Below are 18650 nucleotides of genomic sequence, written 5' to 3' on the forward strand. Positions count from 1 at the left end.
GTCAGGTGACACCACTGCCTCTTCCTGCCTGCGAGTGCTACCAGCTTCCCAGGCCGCTGGGGCTCAGGAGTACCGCCTCTCCTTGGTGGGTTCCATGAACACTGCCCCCGCTTTTGTAAACTGTCCCTTTGCTGTTGAATTGTCCTCACCCCCATTTGCATGTGTCATCTGATTCCTGAAAGTACGGGGGAAGACAACTCAGTCTTTAACTGTCTCTGACATCCCCGTTTCTCCCCCCATCTCTGACCCCCCCCCCATTTTCTGAGCCCCAGGAGGACAGATCCAGGCAGGGAGGCCAGCAGCTTAAAAAGTCATCTTTATTGGTTTCTTGCTGCGTCACAGAGCATCAGGGTCCATCCCTCCCGGGAATATGGCGTTTGAAGAGATAAATACTTATTTGCCCCCACTTGGCAGTAGAGGGAAGTTTAATAAAAATAGTAATATAATAACAATAATAATGACTATGATCAATAATAAAATGCCCCCTATGATCCCCTAATACAAAGGTGGTTGAAGCTTTGAGAAAAAGGACCCCCCCCTTTCTGGGAGGGGCCAGAGTGTGCCTGGAGACCCTCCAGTGGCCCCCGTCAGATGCCATCTCCCACCAAGTAGCCTTTATAAATACCCCCCCCATCCTGTCCCTGTCTAGGAATGCTCTCCCCCCACTGGGCGGATTAGATGCAAGGGCAGTTGGTTCACAGGGCCTTTCTCTGTTCCCAATCCCGCTGAGCTCCTGCCCAGAGAGAAAGGCCCCCCTCAGCTCTCTGCTCCTCTTCACTGCTCCTCCTTTATCCCTCTCCTCCTCTGGATGCCTCTCCCCTCCTGCCAATCACTAACACTGCCTCTTTCACTTCCTTTCCTTCCCCTTCCCTCTCCTACTTCCTTCACCTACATCCTCCCTGCTCCTTGTCTATCCTCCTTTACTTTGAAAAAGACATTTTTTTTAAATTTTTTAAGTAATCTCTACCCCCCAACATGGTGCTTGAACTCACAATCCTGAGATCAAGAGTAGCATGCTCTACTGACTTGAGCCAGCTGGGCGCCCCATCCTCCTTTCCTTTGGATCAGACTCTGTCTTTCCTACCTTGACCCTGAGCAGAGACCGCGATATGCCCCAACTTGGCCTCACCTAAGGCTAGACAGTCCACAGCCAAGACCCCAGATTGCTCCCAAGGACCCAGTCCTTCCCCATCCCTCATCCCGACTCTTGCTTGCAGGCTTTCTGAGGCTGGACACTGGAAAGGAGAGCTTTGGCACAATCGCCCCTGGACTCCAGGGCAGAAGGGCACGCAGGGCAGAGAGGGTACCCTTCTATTCCCAGTAGCTAGCAGAAATAGGGGCTGGGAGCAGAGGGGAAAGGCAGGATAAGGGCTGGGAATCAGGGCCCCCGGGTCCTGGGTACCCAGACCAGCCTCCAAGTTGCTCTCCAACCCAGGCCCTCCCTGAGTCCGAATTTCCACACATCCCGGGCCAGCCGGAGCATGGCATTCCTCAAGCTCTTTGCTCGTTTCTGTCTCTCGCTCCTGGGATCGGGGTGGGCCCTGCCAGAGGGTGTCAAGGGGAGCCCTCTGATTCAGGGGCTGGGGGGAGGCTCCGGGGCCGTTCTGACACCTGGAGGGGAAACAGAAGGAAGGACTCTTTCCTCACCAGACCAATGACCCCCAGAGGCCTTCCCAGGATCCATTACCTGCTACATCAGGGCCCTTGGAGGAGACCAGATATGAGGTGGGGTGGGGCTATAGGAGAAAAACCTTGGGAACTCCTACTTAACCCTGGAGCCCACATCAAAGTCCCTTTGTTCGTTTACTCTATTCCTCATCAGCTAACAAACATGCTTTACTCTAGGCAGAAGACAAACTTGACCCTTGCTATCAGGGAGCCCACAGTTGAGGAAGGAGGGCTGGCATCGGAGGAAAACCATAGCACAGAAGGACTGACAAATCGGGGTAGATGGAGCAGGCACGGGCCCTAGGGAGGCTGGTGGCTGCCAGGCAGCCAGGTGATCTTTGGAAAGGGCGATATTAGTGCAGAGCCTTGAGGGTGGCCTGGATGTTGATGAAAGGGCATTCAAAGCAGCGGGGATGTCAGGGGCAAGAGCCTGAAGGTGTGAAAGAATATGGCAAGTCCCAGGGCTCTCAGTGGCCTGGTGTGGCTCCAGTGGGGGTGGCAGTGGAGAAGTGGCTGTAGGGTGAATGGGAGCCTTCCCAGCTTCTCTTATGTCTTGCCCTGTCCCCAGCCAGAGCAGACTCTCCTCTGATCCTTCCACCTCAGGTTGGGCCTCTAAAGCGCTCCCCTTCTGTGGCACTCTCCCCACGTGTCAGGCACCCTACCGAAGTCATCCTCACCTCATACGCTTATCACTTCTAGGATAATCTCAAATAATCACCTCATTTTACAGGTGAAAGAAGCTCAGGGAGGCTGGACATCTCGCCCAGGGCCACACTCCTGGGACAATCAGGGCTAAGATTCCCACCTAGGCCGACCTGCCTCCAGGCCTCTGTTGGGGCCCACTGTGGGGCGAGTCTGCTTCTCTTAGGGTCCAGGCCAGGGCTGGGCTTAGCTTGGTTCCTGGCTTCAGGTCCCAGCACAGGGCCTAGCACAGAACAGAACTACCTGTGCTTTTATAGGGGAGGGAAAACCCCCACCAGCTCACCTGTATCAGGGAGTCTGCAGGGCTCAGAGATCCCTGGGGACAGGACACGGACTCGCTGGACAGAGATGTCCAAGGCTTCCTCTTCACTGCTCCAGGAGCAGGATGGGGGGGGGGGCACACAAGAATCCAAGGTCAAATATGAGGGGTCCAAAGGGGAATGGAAACTTTGCGGAGGGATACGGAGGCAGTGGAAGCAGTAGGGTTGTCCTTACTGGTGTCCGCGTCTCCAGCAAGCCCGTCGCTGCCCACGGAGGCTGGGCGTCGCGAAGCCTCGGAGAAGCTGTGGGGACGTTGCGGGCCGGAGCCCCGGGTACCTCGGCCCTTCCCTTCTGGAGCCTGTTGGACAGTGCAGGAGGGCTGGGACCGGGCGGCGACCCAGCCCAAGGCAAACCCACCGCAGTGGGCCCCCAGCCTGGACGTGCTGAGGTCCCGGGTCCGAGGTAAACAGAGGGCTGCGATTGGCTCAAGCGCGACGGGAAGGCCGGTGATTGGCTGAGCCTCACCAGGGAGGCTTGCGATTGGCTCCGGAGAACTCACCCGGGGCAGAACCCTGGCGCTGGGCTTCCCGTCCGTGGGGCCCACGTGCACCAGGTGGTTGAAGTTGGTGGGCGGTGAGATGAGCTTGGAGCGCACAAAGGGGTCCTTCAGCATCTCCCTGCGGGTGGAGGGAGTGTGGGGGAGAGGCGCGGCGCAAGGGATGCTTGCCCCGCCCGCTCCCGAAACGGACCCGCGCCTGGCACTGCCTGGCTTCGCCCCGCCCCCAAGCTTGGGAGGCGAGGCCCCGCCCCGCCTCCGCAATGCGCACGCGCACCTGCGCCGCTGCTGCCGCTGCTCCTCCGACACGCGGAAGAAGAAGTGGCGCTTGCTCTTGGCGCGGAACAGCTGGCGCCGGCTGTTGTCAGTGAGGTCGGGGATGTCGAACTCGTCCTTCTCTGTGGGAGAAGCAGAGAGCCGGGCGGTGCTCCCAAGTCCCCAGCTCACGCGGGAGCTCAGGGTCACACATGCACACGTGAACGCACACACTCCGTACTCCCTTGCACAGGCACTGCTCACCTGCCAGCCGGTTCCTGAGGTAGGTCAGGCGGACCTTCTCCGTGCCAAAGAGAAACAGGGAGCCCTCCGGGTTTAGGGGTCGCACCTGAGGCAACAGGCACAGAGGTCAGCCCTGCTGCCCAGCAGCCCCCCAGGCCAGGGCCAGGGCCAGGGCCAGGGGTCCGGGCCGCCCTCACCTTCTTGAGTGGCACCGTCTGGACCCATTCTGCTTTCCTGACATCAAACACATCGACGGCGTTCTCGCTGAACACGGTCAGGTAGGGGGCTGCATAACCTGCGGGGCAGGAGACCGTGCAAGTCCGGCACCTCCGTGGGCTTGTTTCCTCGGCTGCGGCCCCGGAACACCACCCCCCGCTCCGCCCCGTGTCCTGCCACCGCACAGTAACTTCCACGCCCAACCAAAGGTCCTTCTGAAGACTCCAGGTTGCCCCGCCCAACGGCCATAGCAAATCGGAGATCGCAGTCTGGAGCACTCACTGTCTGACATGCCAGGCATAGTTCCAACCACTTGGCAAACTTTTTCTCCTTCACTTCTTAAACAACTCTGGGCAGGTCATATTATTATCCCTAATTTACAGATGACAGAATGGAACCACAGAACTAAGTATGGCCAAGGTCACCCAGTGGAGAGTGAGAGCTGGGAATTAGCCCTGGGCAGTCCAACTCCAGCTCCCACAGACCAAGTGTGTGCTGTACCCAGCCCACAGGCCCCACCCCAGAAGAATCACTGCTTATGAAGGGAACTCTGTCCCTGTCTTCTGGCCCGGATGCCATCTCACAGTTACCTGTGAATGTGTTGGACTCTACTGCCTTGTTCATTCATTCATTCATTCATTCACTCATTCATCCTCCAAACATTCACAGCCCCTAGAGTGTGCTTCTCTGGGCTGGGTGCAGGATGTGACAAAGAAACCAGTCCCAGCCCATTCGGTAGGCCCCCACTGTACCAAAGCAGTCATTACAAGAAGGTACGAAGAGCAGTAGGGCAGAGGTCTGCATACAGAGGTGGGGGAGCAAAAAGGAACAAAGGACCAATAATGGGGGAAGGCAGTGCAGGGAGCATGAAAGCAGAAATGGCAATGACAGAAGTCATGGTGGTCATTTACAGAGCGCCTACCAGCTCTGGGTCCTGAGCTGGCATTGCGGCTGGACTTGGTTAAGAGTTTGCTGGGTACAAGGAAGACAGTTCAGGCAGGGGGAAGAGCATGAGCAGAGGCCCAAGAGAGGAAGATCCGGTGCAGTCCACTGAGGGCAGAGCAGGGTGTGGTCAGGCAGGAGGACCAGCCACAGCTGGGCCCTCCGCAGGCCTTACCCCAGCCCGTGGGCACTGCTGGCCACAGCAACTCGTGGATGCGAGACTTGCGGCCGGCGCTGTCCACATAGACCCCCGCAGTGGTGAAGAGCAGCAGGAACTCACTAAGGCTGAGCTCCACGGCGCCCAGCGCCTCACCCAGGCCCCCGCGGGACGGTGGCAGCTCCTCGGACACCAGACCAGCCCCCAGCGCTACGGGTGCAGCCTCGTTAAGCAGCGGGTAGACGGCGAAGGCCCCGGCGGCGCCCACGCACAGCCGGTCGCCCAGCAGCCCCAGGCTCTGCACAGGTGCGGGTGCCTGCAGCTCACGGATGCGGCGCTGCCAGGGCCCTGGGCCCGAGCCCAGCTGGTAGCAGAGCACCTGGCGCTTGACAGCTACACAGAGCACGGGGGTGCGGGCCTGCAAGATGCGTCCGGCTGCCAGCGCCTGGCAGCCTCGGGACTCAGGGATCTTGGCACCCCCTGCCTCCGCACTCTCCAGCTTGGCCAGGGCGAAGAGGCGCACACTGGGGCCACGGCCGCACAGCACGACCAGAAGGCCCGCCGTGGGGCTCACAGTCAGCCGCTGCACCCGCCGGCAGTCGCCCACCTGGAAGATGTCTTCGGGGTTGGGGAAGGAGAGTGTCACCAGCAGGTGGGTGAAGAACAGCCCTGTGCCCTCCCTCCTCTGGCCGCTGGGGCTGACCCCCCACCCAGGTCCACCCCGGCCCAGCCTCGCATGTACCATTGCTATGCAGATGGATCACGAACAGCCCCTCCTCAGTGCCCAGGAGCAAGCCGCTCCTGGTCTAGTAGATGGAGGAAGGGGATCAGGGGTCAGGGAGCCCACCTGGCAGCCGAAGATGAGACAGCCTGCCTGTCCTTGCTGAGCCTCACTTTCTCCTGAGGGCATGGGGATGGCAATCCTACTGTCCCTACATCACTGGACCCTTGTCTCTCAAAGTCTGGGCTGGCTCTCCTGGGGGGGCGGGGGGAAGGCCCACAAGGGCTGGGGGGAGGGGGAGGAGTCCCCACCAAGTTGTGGGATTTGCGGTAAGTCCTGTCACCTCTCAGAGCCTTGGCTCTCCTTCTGTAAAGAGGGGGCAATGGATCCTTTCTCACAGAGCTGCTCTGAGGCTGCGACCATGCAGGGCGAGTGTTCCGCTCACAGCAGGCCCTGCTCAGTCAGTGCCCTTGTTCCCCCAGCTCCCGACCGACACAGGGACCCTGGAGGAGCCGCACAGTCTCTCCTGGGGCGGCTCCCACTCTGAGTGCAGGGGGAGGCCCCAGCTCTCCAGGGCAGAGGCTGGCTCAGGGCCGTGGCCACCTGCCCAGGGAAGCCAGGAGGCACCGCTCCCTCGCTTCTTCACGGAGGTCCCGCTGAGCACCAGGCTCCCACAGGAGGCAGTGGAGGGCTCCCCCGTGGTCACCCTGCTGCAGTAAGAAAGCCAGGACTGGAGCCCTCACTCGTCTCTTGCTAAAAGCCCTTGCTCTTTTCACTCACTTAAGATTCTTTGAGAAAAAGCAGAAGCCGAGGCACAGAGAACTGGAGTGGCAGAAGCCAAGCCCCAGCCCCCCTGGCTAGGCTGACCACACAGCCATGCCCAGGAGAGGGTCACGTATGTAATGCGGAGAGTATGCAGCTCATAGCTGTAGGGACTGGGCAGCAACCCTCCCGACAGCCCCAGACTCCTCCCCAAAGCCGGCCCAGGGCAATGCTTCTCAGAGGGCGGCTCACCGATGATGGCGGCACAGAGCGCATGGGGCAGCAGCGGCAGCCCGTTGTCATAGGCTTCCTTCAGTGTGTACACAAGCCTTGGCCTTGGCCGCGTGTCCAGCAGCAGCCGCTGCAGCTCACCCAGCACCTGCAGCCAGCGCTCCCGCTCAGCCTCGCTCTGGGCCAGCAGCAGCACAGTGCACACGGCGGGCGGCACTGTCAGCTGGGAGGCTGTCACCTGTGGGCGGGGACCCAGGCTGGCGGGCTGTGGGGCGACACCCTGTCATCCACTCTCTCCCCTGGTTGATGCCTCTTAGCACCAACGTGAGCGGCCAGGTGCAGGGCTGGCAGCTGTCTTACAGCAGGTGATTCACCAGACGGGACAGTCAGACCGTCACACCAACAAGGCCATGGTGGGGGAGAGACGGGGCATCATGGGAGCATACGGCAGGGCCCCTGACCCAGGCCGAGAGTGAAAGATGCCCTCCCTGGTGAAGAGACATTTCTGCTGGAGCCCAGGGGGTGAGTGGAGTAACCAGGAGTAGTCCAGGTTGGGGAGAGGCTCGGGGGCAGCCCGGGCTGAGTAGAGGAAACGGGATGGGAAGGGTCCGTGGTTACAGGGCACTTTTGGAACTGGAGAAAGCGAGCCGTGTTCAGAGCAGAGAGAGGCTCCAGAGGGAGGCCGGGGAGGCCTGCAGGGTCAGAAATATGAGGCCTCGAGGCCACAGTCAGGAGCACCCTGAGGGTGATGGGAAGCCACAGAAGGGTCCTAAACGAGCAGGACTCTGCCAGCTTCACACACAGAGAGCACACTGCTCTGTGGGATGGAGGCTACCATAGCCATCCCTGTGGAGGTGATGGGGCGGCGGGGGGGGGGCGGTGCAGAGGGCAGCCACGGAGAAGGACACAGAGAAGAGTGAATGGAGCAGGGCCGCGGAGATGTGGACAGTGGCCCGGCCCACCCTGCCCGGCACTCACCCTAAAGATGCGTGGCAGGTCCCTGGACTGCGCGTGGATAACATCGGAGGCCAGGACTGGGGTGGCTGAGAACTGGGGGTCCCTGCAGAGGTCCACGGAGCTGGTCAGAGGTCACAATGGCCCTGGCCACCTCCCCCGACCACTGCATCCCTTTGCCCCTGCCTGGCACCCACCTCAGATCCAGGGCCTGCAGCAGAGCCCCACTGGCTGGGCTGAGCCGGGGGTCAGGGGCATCAAACAGGAGCAGGCGTGAGTCACTAAGGGCAGCAAACACGCGCTGCCAGCCACGCCGGACGCCCGAGGGCCGCGGCACCTGGGGGAAGGCAGGCATGGAAGGGCCCGCCGGGCTGTCGCCACTCCCCCCATGCTGGCCTCCCCCTCCCTGGCCAGCCCCAGCTCACCGACAGGAAGCCCTCGTAGGCCGTGCCCGTGCCCGTTTCGGGGTGTACTCCCAGGGCTGTGCGGAGGTGGTCAGGGGGCACGGGGCAGGGCGGGGCCTGGGGGGCACATGCGGAGTGACAGAAGTAGCCACAGGCTGTGGGGAAAGCAGAAGACGGTGGTGTGAGGCTGGGTGGGGACAGCCCAGAACCAGGAGTCTGGGCGGCCCCAGCCCCGGCTTCCCTGAGGCTGTGGTGGCCCCTGAACTGTCACCAATTCCCCCATGAAGTGAGGGGGAGAAAAAGAGAGAGAGCGAGTGAAATGGAGCAGCGGGAAACGAGACATGGACCGAGAGGAAAATCGGGGTGTGTCAGGGTCAGGCTGTCTCATTCCCTCCACCCAGGGACGGGAGGCGGGCATGCAGGTGGAGTGGGGTTCTCACCGTCACAGCCCAGGCCCTGGCGGCCCAGGCCCAGCATCAGCGAGGTGCAGCGGAGACACTTGGTAGGGGATGGGAAGCTCCGGGGCCGCAGTGCATGGGAGCCAGGCTGGGGAGGTGGGACACGCGTGTTACTCACACCGGCCTGTGGCCAACTAGGGCCCTGTGTCCCACCCCTGAGGCCACCCTGAGGTGTCAGGTGGGACCAGGGAATGAGCCCACGCAATGTGAACCCAGCCCCAGTGAGTCTGTCACAGCGCTCAAACTCACTGCCCCTGTCCCCAGTGTGGTCTGCCAGCCATCATGTCCGTCCGTGGAGGGACCCAAGCAGGTCCTTGGAGACCTGGCAGAATGGCTTAGTGCCCCCACCCCACTCCACCCCTCCAGGTGCTGACCTTTGCAGGACCTTCTGCAGGGGTGGTGGGGGCAGCAGGCGCTTTGGGGAACACAGCCTGCGGGGGAGGCAAGCCAAAAGGTGAGGAGGGCGCAGGCAGCCGGTGGGGCCCAGCCCCCCAAACGCGGGACTCCCGCCTGTCCTCACCCCTAGGCGCAGGCTGCGGCGGCCCTCTGGCCTCAGCTCTGGCTCCACACCGGGCTTCAGGGCCTCTGCCGAGAGGTCAGGGTCCTTGGTGGAATCCTTCTGGGGAGTGAGATGATGGGGGAAGTCAAGGCCCCTGTGCTTCTTCTCCCAGGACTCCTCCCAGCCAGCCCCCATGCAAGGTTCTTACCTCTGAGCTCCGGAGGGACAGGAAGGGGATCAGGGAGTTTGCAGGCTTTGTGTCTGCAAACAGAGAGCACAGGTCACTGGGGGTGGGTCCCTGGCTCAGCCCTGACACCCGTTCCTGAGGAACTGGGGGCCAGCAGGAGCCTCAGTTTCCACCTCAGTGAAATGGAACAGTGACTGCGGGCTGTGGTGGATACCCATAAGTGCCGGGTAACAGTGGGGTGAGCAGCAGAGTCCAGAACAAGCTCTTGCCTCCACAGTCCTGCAAGGGCGTCGTGGGCCCCCCTTGGCCCCCATGAGGCTCAAGCTGGGGCCTCGCTCCAGGACAGGCAGGCAGACAAGCACTTACCGCCCGGGCCGCGGGCCACCAGCTCCTCCCGCAGCACAGCCAGCTCCTGCTGCAGGCCCTGGTTCTGCTTCTCCGCCTCCTGCAGACGGCTGGGGGACAGCCGGGGGGAGGGGGGCTCATCAGAGGCCTCCGCAGGGGTCCCGAGCCCCCTTTGCAGGGTCTCCCTGTGCTCCCACCTCTCAGCCTGCAGCTGGGCCTCCTGCACCTGCGTCAGCCGCTCCTGCAGGCTCTGCTTGGCCCGGATCTCGGCCTCCAAGGCCGACTGCAGCTCCAGCCTGGCTGAGGCCTCCATCTTCTGCAGCCGCCGTGCCTTCCACTGGTGGTCCTGGTGGCCAGGGGGTGCCCAGGTAAGACGCCCCCCGGGGCCTGGCTGCCTCAGAGGCCCCTCCCACCAGAGCACACTGCCATCCACATCACCTGGCCAGACTCAAAGCCCTGGACTGGCCACCAACCCAGTGTGAGCTCGGGCAAGTCACTGATCTTCTGGAAGTTCAGGGTTCCCGCCTGCCTGCTGACTGAGGCTCCTGGCACGCCCACCCCCCCAGGGTGTCTGCCGGGGCTCACCAGCGGCCGGGCAGGGAGCGTCTGGGTGCCCACGTTCCTCAAGGACTCTAGCTCCTCGGCCATCTTGGTGGCCAGGGCCTGAAGATAGCCTCTTGAGACCTTCTCATCGTTCACCCTGATTGGGAAGGGGGCTCAGGGTCATGGCCCGGACCCTCAGCCCCGCCTGGGCCCGGCCCCTCCCCACTAGCCCCTCAGCCCCCACCAGCTGAGGATGTCGGCAATCTGGGCCTCCCAGTTGCTCTCCGTCTCCCGCCGTTCGCCCTCCAGCTGCTGCTTGCTCTGCTGCTCCCGTTCCAGCTCTTCCACCAGCTGGGGGCCGGGAAGGAAGAGGGGTCAGTCTCCAGGGGCCCCTGTACCCCTGAACCACATCCGTGTCCACCCTAGTTTACCCGCCATAGCTCACCGGCCAGCTGTGAGTGCTACCGGGCTGGGGAGACAGCCTGCTCTGGGACCCTGGCAGCTCGGACCATCCACCCGGCCAGCTCCCCACCTCTGTCCCACTGCCTGTCGGTCTGTCTGCCCGTCTGCCCTCCGTCCACCGTGCTCACCCGCTCCTGCTCCAGGCTCAGCCGCCGGTTCTCTTCCTCCAGCCGGCACAGAGCCTCCTCCTTCCCACTCAGCCTGGGGAAGAGAGGATGACTCGATGCCTCCCAGCGCAGTCCACCCTCCTGACCCCCACCCTGGTGGCCCAGCTCACCCGTGGCCACGGGCCTGCTCCAGCTGCACACGCAAGGCAGCCACCTCCTTCCTCAGCTGCGCTTCCTGAGGCCTGCTCTCAGGCAGCCCCGTGCCATTGGTCTCAGAGGCAGTGTGGATGGTCTTGAGGACACAGAGAGGGGTCAGGGCAGGGGCCTGAGAAGCTATGGCCCACTCCTACCCCAGGGACCCAGGTGGGGCCTGAGGGCCCTGAGTAGGTCACGCCAAGGTAAGTGCCCCTGGGAAGAGGGTAAGACTTCACTACCTTGACCCGGAAAGATTCCTTCTCAAGACTTCGCTCCCTCTGTCTCTGGAGCTGTGTCACCTCCCGGCATAGGGTGGCCACCTGGGCCTGCAACTGTGACGAGATGCAGGGGCAGTCACTGCGGACCATGTCCACCCCAACCCACTCCCCTGCCTCGCTACAGACTCCGGGGCCCCCACCAGCCACAGCGGGAATGCAGGCAGTGAACCTCCAGCCACCCCCTCAAACGCATCCCCTCGCTTGAGCTTCGGTCAGCCGCAGTAAGGGTACAAGGTGCGTGGTGTTGCCAGCACCGAGCCCCGAGCTCCCTGGGCTTCCTCCAGCCACCCAGTGGGGTCACGGGGCAGAGCCGCTGTCCCCACCTGCCCCCATCACTCACCTTTCTGCTGCTCTCCTGGGCTTCCTCCAGCTGGGAGCTCAGGGCCTGCATCTGGCTGGCGGCGGCCGCCTCTCTCTCCTGGGCCTCGTGCAGCCTCTGCAGCAGCTCGTCCTGCCGCTCCTGTGCTCTGCGTAGCGCCTGCGCCTGCGCCCGCAGCCCTGCCTGAGCCTCGGCCAGCTCCTGGAGGGGTCCCAGAGGGGTGGGGCGGGCAAGGCCTGGAGTCAGGGCGGGACCTCCTTAGCACGGAGTCCCGGGCCGCTCCCCCATCTCACCAGGCCCTCACCCGGACGAGCCAGTCTCGCTCCCGCCGCAGGTCGCCGTCCTGGCCTGGGCTCCCACCATCCGTCCAGTCCTCGCTGTCCCTCGGCGTCTCTGCCAGGAATTGTCACTGAGGCCCACGCGTACTGACGGCCTCAGCCAGAAAATCAGCGGGCAGCATCTCACAGAACCCTCACCACGGCCCGGGAAGCAGGTCTCCTTGGCCCATTTTCTACGTGTAGGCTCAGAGAGTTTAAAATACTTCCCTAAGATCACACGTCTACACAGAGTCGGGCGGGACTGGAACCCAGGCTGGACTCAGGTGTGCTTGGAAAGCCGCTCAGGCTCCAGGGCAAGGATGGCGGAAAGAGGGGGTGATGCTGGGGGGCGGGATACCTGACAGCCTGTCCTGTAGAGTCTGCACTTCCTTCCGCAGCCGCTCCAGCTCCTGGGGGTCTGAGGAGACCTGCAGGACCTCTGCAGAGGGCGGCACCCGTCGGTGAGGGGCTGGCCCAGCAGTCGCTCCCGGGTCAGACCCACGCCGCCCCGGCCCGGCTGGCTCCCCTGTACCTTGGAGCTCCCGGCTCAGCTCCATCTTCTCCTGCTCCAGACGATCAAGCTGCCGCTCTAGGCCAGCCAACCGCTCAGAGCTGCTCTCGGGGCCTGGACTGCGGAGAGCAGGGCGACATGTGCTGGCGGAAACCCGTTCCCCCCCCAGAGCCCCTCCACCTTCCCGCATCCAGTCGTCCATTCATCCAAGAAACACCCTCTGTGCGCCAGCTCTGTACCCAGCCCTTGGCTCTGTGCCGGAGAAAGAGACCGGACCGGACCAGACCAGACCAGACCCCGCCCCTGGGATCCCAGACCCAGGGGCAAGCCCCAGCCCTGGCCGCTATAAGCTGCTTGAACTTGAACAGTCGCCTAACATATCTGAGCCTCAGTTTCCTCCCAGGCCCTCCTCCAGGGACTGGCACGAGGACATGGTGATTTGGGCCACTTGGCCCCATGCCCGGCACACACTGGCGCTCAGGATGCGGGGCAGACGCATTTGCTTGCACCTCAGAGCGCCTCCTCACCGCAGTCTCAGGCCAGCCCCTCGAATGAGCTAGATCACTCGACCCAATGTAAAATGGGCACGAAGTGCAGCTCAGGGACTTGGAGGGGCCCTTCCAACTCTTGGCCTCTGGTTCTGAGTCCAGGATACTCTCAGCCCACCACGGAGGGTCCTCTAAGGACCAGATGCTGGGACGGGACCCATAGGGGGCATAGGCATGGCTCCACCAGAACGTGAGGATGTGGGAGTTGTCCTCCCGAGGGCCCAGAGCACACTCCCGGAGCACCTGTCACGTACAGGCACCAAGTAGGCCATTCGACCCCTTTCCTGGGGTCCCAGCAGGCTACATTCCCAGTGTCCTCCAGGCCAGGCAGCCCCCAGCCTCCCACTAGGTATGTGAGGACGAGACTCACCTGCCCGAGGTGTAGGTGAAGCCCACGAATGGCAGGTGGTGGCCAGAGAAAGCCCCATGGGAGGGAGGAGGGAGGGTCCCCTGCAGAAGGAGGGGAAGGAGTGTCACACTCAACAGGCCTGGCTTCAGGCAGAGGCTCAAGACCCAGGGGACTCCCCTGGGACTGGGAGTGCCGACCTCCTGCTCAGTTGGAACCGAGGAGGGGGACGTGGGCCCCACCTAAACAGACATCGACTCCCACGAGTCCTTGTGACCGTGGCCTCCCAGGTGCTGCTGAGGGTCTTCTTCCTTACAAGACCTCTGGTTAACAGGATGATACTTGAGGGCCAACGGCCTTCACCTGTTACAACGCACCGCGGTACAGCTGAACCCACCCAGGTGAACCATAATGCCCATGAGCCTCTGGAGTGCGAGGGCCTCAGCCTCCACCCAGCAGCTGCTCTGGAGAACTTCTGGGGGGTTCCCACAGCCAGCAAGGGTCAAGGCAGCTTTCCTAAGCTGTGGGACCCTCTACTCACCGGGTGGTTGAGGGTGTCATCGTCCACGTCAAAGTTGGACGTGTCCATGGGCCCACGAAGCTCAGGGATGTAGGGGGCAGTGCTGGTTGCCAGCTGCTCCCAGTCCACGCCTTCAAAGAAGGGGTGGTTCCGGAAGTCGTCCAGCCCCCCGCGGCCCAGCCGCTCCTCCTGGCGGCAAAGCAGCTGGCGGATCAGGTCCCGGGCAGTGGCCGGCACGTCGGGCGCATCCGAGGGAAACTGCAGGTGGTCCTGCAGGCCAGGGCGAGGGAGGGGTGCAGGTGGGCGTCCAGGACCCCACCCCCGCCTGCGGGCATCCCAGCCGTGGGGGCTCAGGACTCCTGCTGCCCTCCCAGAGCCCCGGAGCCTGGTGGCCAGACCTCATGGTTCATGATCTTGCCATAGGTTTCCACCAGGGATTCAGCATAGAAGGGCGTCTCCCCGAAGAGCAGCTCATAGGCACAGACGCCCAGGGACCACCAGTCACACTGTGGGCCGTAGTGGCCCTTGCCCTCCTCCATAGCCTGCAGGATCTCGGGGGAGATGTAGTCTGGTGTCCCTACTGCCACTGACGAATCCACCTGGGGGGGTGGTGAGGACGCCATGAGAACAGCCTTGGGCTTGGCTAGGCCTGATGGCCCCTCACCAGAGACCCCGGGTCTGGCCCTGACACCCCCACTCCCTGAGGCTTAGCCAGCCTGGTGACCCCCCGTCGGGGCCTCGACCCAGTCCTTCCTTCCCCTGGGAGCTCTGCAGCCCGGGTGCCCCTGCCCTCGCCCTGGGGACTTACCATACCACTGTTGTTGAGACGGAGGCATGAGCCAAAGTCAGCCAAGCGGATGTGACCGTTCATGTCCAGCAGGACATTGTCCGGCTTGACATCCCTGAGGGAGCACAGGGGACGAGAAGGGCTTGACTGCATGTGTGGGTGTGTGTTCGGGCACGTGCCTTCATGTGAGTAGCCGGGCACACGCACACCAGCGCGTATCTGCTCACACGTACTCCCACGAGCACACAAGAACAGCGTGTGTGTGTGCATGCGGGAGGGGGAAGGCTGGTGGCGAGGCCTCCTGGCTCCCAAGAAGGAAGAAGGTGTTTAGAGTGGGAAAAGGGACCCGTAAGGATGACCCCTGGAGGCAGCAGGGCACACTGTGGGGGAGGCAGGAGTCAGACTTCACTAGTGCAAACCGCTAGCTGAGTCACCTTGAGCTAGGTGCTTACCTAGTAAGCCCTGACTTTCTCACCTGTAAAGTGGGGACAAGGGCAGCCCCCATCACATCAGGTTTGTGGTGTGAGGAGTCAAAGGCGTCGTGTGTACGAAGCGCCCAGCACAGGGCTTGGCATGTGCTGAGCGCCCAGCAGCGGTCAACTGTCCCCAGAGCAGTCAGCAGGTGGGGTGGGGGCCCTACCTGTGAACGTAGCCCAGCTGGTGCAAAGAGTGGATGGCCAGCACCATCTCAGCCAGGTAGAACTGGGCCAGCTCGGGCGGGAGGCGGTCCTCAAAGCGGCTCAACAGAGTGAGGAGGTCCCCACCGGCATAGTAGTCCATCACCAGGTACTAGACGGTGGTGGATGGGGTGGGCGTGGGGCAAGAATCAGACGAGGAGGGTGGGGACCACCTGTCCCAGGGCCCTGCCTCCTGCCCACCTCCCCAGGTGGGAGGGGGTCTGGGAAGGCAAGAGTGTCTCCCAGCAGCTCTAGGGTCGCCAGATTTCCAGCCAGAGCTCAGGCGGGGGCTCCAGGCCCAGCAGGTGGTGGGGAGTCGAAGCCTCGTGGTTCCCATAGGAGGGGTCTCTCTCTCTCCTTGAACCCAGCATCTCCTTTGTCCCCAGACAACACCCTCCAACCTTGCTGAGTCTCCTCACCAGGTACTCGTCATCTTGGAAGGCATAATGCAGAGCAGTCACCCAGCGGCTGTCCCCCTTCACCAGAACGTCCCGCTCCTCCCGGAAACAGGCAGTCTGAGACAGGTTTGGGGAGCAGGGCGAAGGGTGGGATCAGGGCCCAGGAAACCCTCCTCGCCAGCTCAGGAGATGGAGGAAGAATAAATAAGTCTAGGAGCTTGGATCAAGGCTGCTGTGTGAACCAGGCCCTATGCTCTAAGGCTCTGGGCCTCGGTGTTACCATAAGGAAGACGGGAACTACTTTAGGCCCGAAGAAAGGCTTATTGTGGGGAAGCAATGGGGGAGGCTGGCAGTTGTGGGGGGTGGACCCCTACAGGCTCAGCAGCCACACCTACCCCTTCCCCAGCATGCCCTGTATGCCCCACTGGCAGCACACCCGCGCCCGCCCCCTGCCCGTTGGTAGGGTGCCGAAGCCCCATCGGCCCCCAAACTGACCTCGGCCCTCTTCAGCATCTCCCACTTGTGCAGCATTTTCATGGCAAAAATCTGCCCACTGTCCCTCTGCCTCACCACGGCGACCTGAGGCCATACGGAGCACCGGGGTCAGCTCTGCCTGGGTGTGAACCCCCTCTTCCCACCTACCCCATGCCTTTTGCTCACCTCCCCGAAGGCCCCTCGGCCGATCACCTTCAAGATCTCGAAGTCATCTCTCTGCAGCCTCAGCTCTTTTACCTTCGCTACCAAGGGGCTGGCTGAGGGGACACAGAGTGGGGCTCAGGGAACCCACGAGGAGGGTCCCAGCTCTCTCTCTTGCCCGGGGAAAGCAGGAACTGCAACCCCCACAAGGCCAGGGCACAGATGGCCTCCCCAGGGACTCACTCAGTCGTGAGTAGGAAGCACGGAACGTGAGGTCTGGGCTTTGCTGACCACCTGGCCCCCAGACCTCCTGAAATCCATGGATCCCTGGACCCCCGTCCCCAGACTAGGTGGTCTCTGTCCCAGGGGCTGATGGAACTTGTAGTCCTTCCCAGTCTGGGGTTGACCCTGGCTGACCAGGTCACCCTGGGGAGGAAGGGGATATCGTTCCCACCCTCAGCTCACAGTTCTTGGCGCCTAGCAGGACCAGGCCTGGGCCTGTCTTGGGAAACTGGATGGACAACATTCCTTGTCCCCAGAGAGGCTTCCCTGCCACTGGGAGCTGTGAGCCCTGGTCTTGGGACCCTACAGGCACGGAGGTACCTGGCTGGGAGTGAGGCCTGGGGCAGCCCCAGAGGACAGGTCACACAGTGATTCTGCAGGGCTCTGGGAGGACAGGCTTTGTGCTCCCGGTGTGGGGCCTTCTCAGTCTGGAGGCATAAATAGGTCTGCCCACGTTCTCACAAGACTTAAAAACGGAGCCAAAAAACCTTTCCCTGGCGCCTGACGCTGGCACCTGAGGGAGTGAACACTCAAGATCTCCTCCAGGCCTGACCAGCCCTACAACTCTAAGCCCTGCCTCCCTCTCTGGACTCGGCTTTTATCTAGGCAAGAACCCCCTCTTCTCCCAGTCCCAGATACTCGTCGAGGGGCATCTCCAGCCACTCCCAGGCCCTTTCCAGGCCCGGAGAAGCCACAGGCCCAGGGAGGGAATTGGAGCCTAGAAACTCAGGGAGGCAAGAACGAGTGGTGGGGGTTGGGGGGAGCTGCAGTCTGGCTCCCTGCCTCAGTTTCCCCCCGCCAGCTGGGCAGGTCCGTGGGCGGGACAGAGAGCTGCTCCACAGGTTTACCAGGCAGAACCCCCGCAGCAGGGGCGGTGTGGAAACCGCCCTAGAGAAATTAATTGTCTCTTTCCCAGGTGTGTGTGTGCGGCTGGGAGGAACAGCCACAGGCCTCCAAGGGGGAACTGAGGCCAGGGTGGCTCCTGTCAGCCAGACAGGGGCCAAAACCTGGGGCCCAGAGTCAGGAGGATCAAGGTCCCTAGGACAGGCTGCCCAGTCCTCTTGCCTTGCTGCTGGGGATGGGGGCTCTGGGCAGGAGCAGGGACAAGTTGCAGCAGGAGCAGAGTGAGTCACCGCCTGCCGGTTACCTCGGGAGATGTCAACAGACAGGCCCCCATGCTGGGGTCCCAGGCAGAGATGCCAGAGGCTGGCAGGGAGGAAGGAGCACGTGTGTGCAAACACACACACACACACACACACACGTGTGTGTGGGCGTCACAGCCGGTGATGACAACACCGTCAGACACACATGAGTAAGGTGCAGAAGTCCCAGGGAGAGTGGCGGGCACCAGAGGCAGGGGCTTCCTGGCTGCCCTCACCCTGGAGGAGAGGGCTGGGCTGGGGGCCAGCTCACTGGAATGTCTTGCAGGCCCCCAACCGGGCCAGGCCAGGCCTTGTGCCTGCCCAGAGCTAAGGAGTTCCGGGAATGCTAGTCACCCACTGGCCAAACACTGGTCTCACCTCACCCTGCTGGCCAGGCCCCTATGTCCTCAGGCCGCAGCCTGGCCAGGCAGAACCAGGGAGGCCTGGGGCTGGTGCCGGGCCGGTGCCCCACACTGGGTTGCGGGCTGCTCCACGTCAGCCCCTTCCGGTGACTCAGAGGAGTCAACCAGGAAGGGGTGCAGACCCACCTCCAGCCAGGCCCCCCTCCCCGGCCCTGGGGAATAGACCTCAGGAAGGCTGGCCAGCGACCTACACAGGGAAAGGGGCCGAGGTTGGTTCCTGCGTCCAGTCTGGGGTGGCCTTGTATGCTGGGAGATGGAAGTGTATGTGGGGGAATATCTGCCAGTGTGACAGCATCCCTACGGATCTGTGAGTACAAGTAGGCAAGTGTGTAATAGCCAGCGCGGTTGGGGTGCTATTCAGGGTGAAGTGTGGGGCTCCTGGGTCTCTCCTCAAGTTGTGAGTATCTCAGTGTGCCTGTGTGGTTCGTGGGAGACTGAAAAAGCGTGTGTGTCAGTGCGGGAGACACACAGGGGTCTGCGTGTGTGCCTGTTTGTCCTCCAGGGTCATGAAGTATGACGTGGGAGTGAGGCATCCCTGTCGTGACTCTGTAGCACATGTACTGTGGACGTGAGTCTGAAGTCTATACTGGAGACCAAGC

At 62.5% G+C, this 18650-nt stretch overlaps 1 protein-coding gene across 1 annotated transcript; it reads right to left on the reverse strand.

Moving 5' to 3' along the window:
- Positions 1 to 300: 300 nt before the first annotated feature.
- CDC42BPG (CDC42 binding protein kinase gamma) lies at positions 301 to 17151 on the reverse strand. Its single transcript, XM_034645574.1, is given in 37 exon segments — positions 301 to 1611; positions 2654 to 2742; positions 2866 to 2989; positions 3191 to 3308; positions 3465 to 3585; positions 3707 to 3791; positions 3883 to 3980; positions 5019 to 5618; positions 5743 to 5788; positions 5790 to 5806; positions 6736 to 6952; positions 7693 to 7774; positions 7866 to 8005; positions 8094 to 8227; positions 8513 to 8618; positions 8905 to 8961; positions 9051 to 9149; positions 9238 to 9290; positions 9583 to 9671; positions 9759 to 9907; positions 10147 to 10261; positions 10349 to 10455; positions 10695 to 10767; positions 10844 to 10965; positions 11108 to 11200; positions 11487 to 11666; positions 11770 to 11858; positions 12141 to 12221; positions 12315 to 12412; positions 13212 to 13291; positions 13729 to 13977; positions 14106 to 14306; positions 14516 to 14609; positions 15135 to 15283; positions 15591 to 15686; positions 16065 to 16148; positions 16230 to 17151. Coding segments are annotated over 36 exon segments (4350 nt in total). The 5' UTR covers positions 16107 to 16148; positions 16230 to 17151; the 3' UTR covers positions 301 to 1554.
- Between the last annotated feature and the right edge of the window lie 1499 nt (positions 17152 to 18650).

This window comes from Ailuropoda melanoleuca, chromosome 16, assembly GCF_002007445.2.
Source record: "Ailuropoda melanoleuca isolate Jingjing chromosome 16, ASM200744v2, whole genome shotgun sequence".
In the NCBI taxonomy this organism is placed as follows: Eukaryota; Metazoa; Chordata; class Mammalia; order Carnivora; family Ursidae; genus Ailuropoda; species Ailuropoda melanoleuca.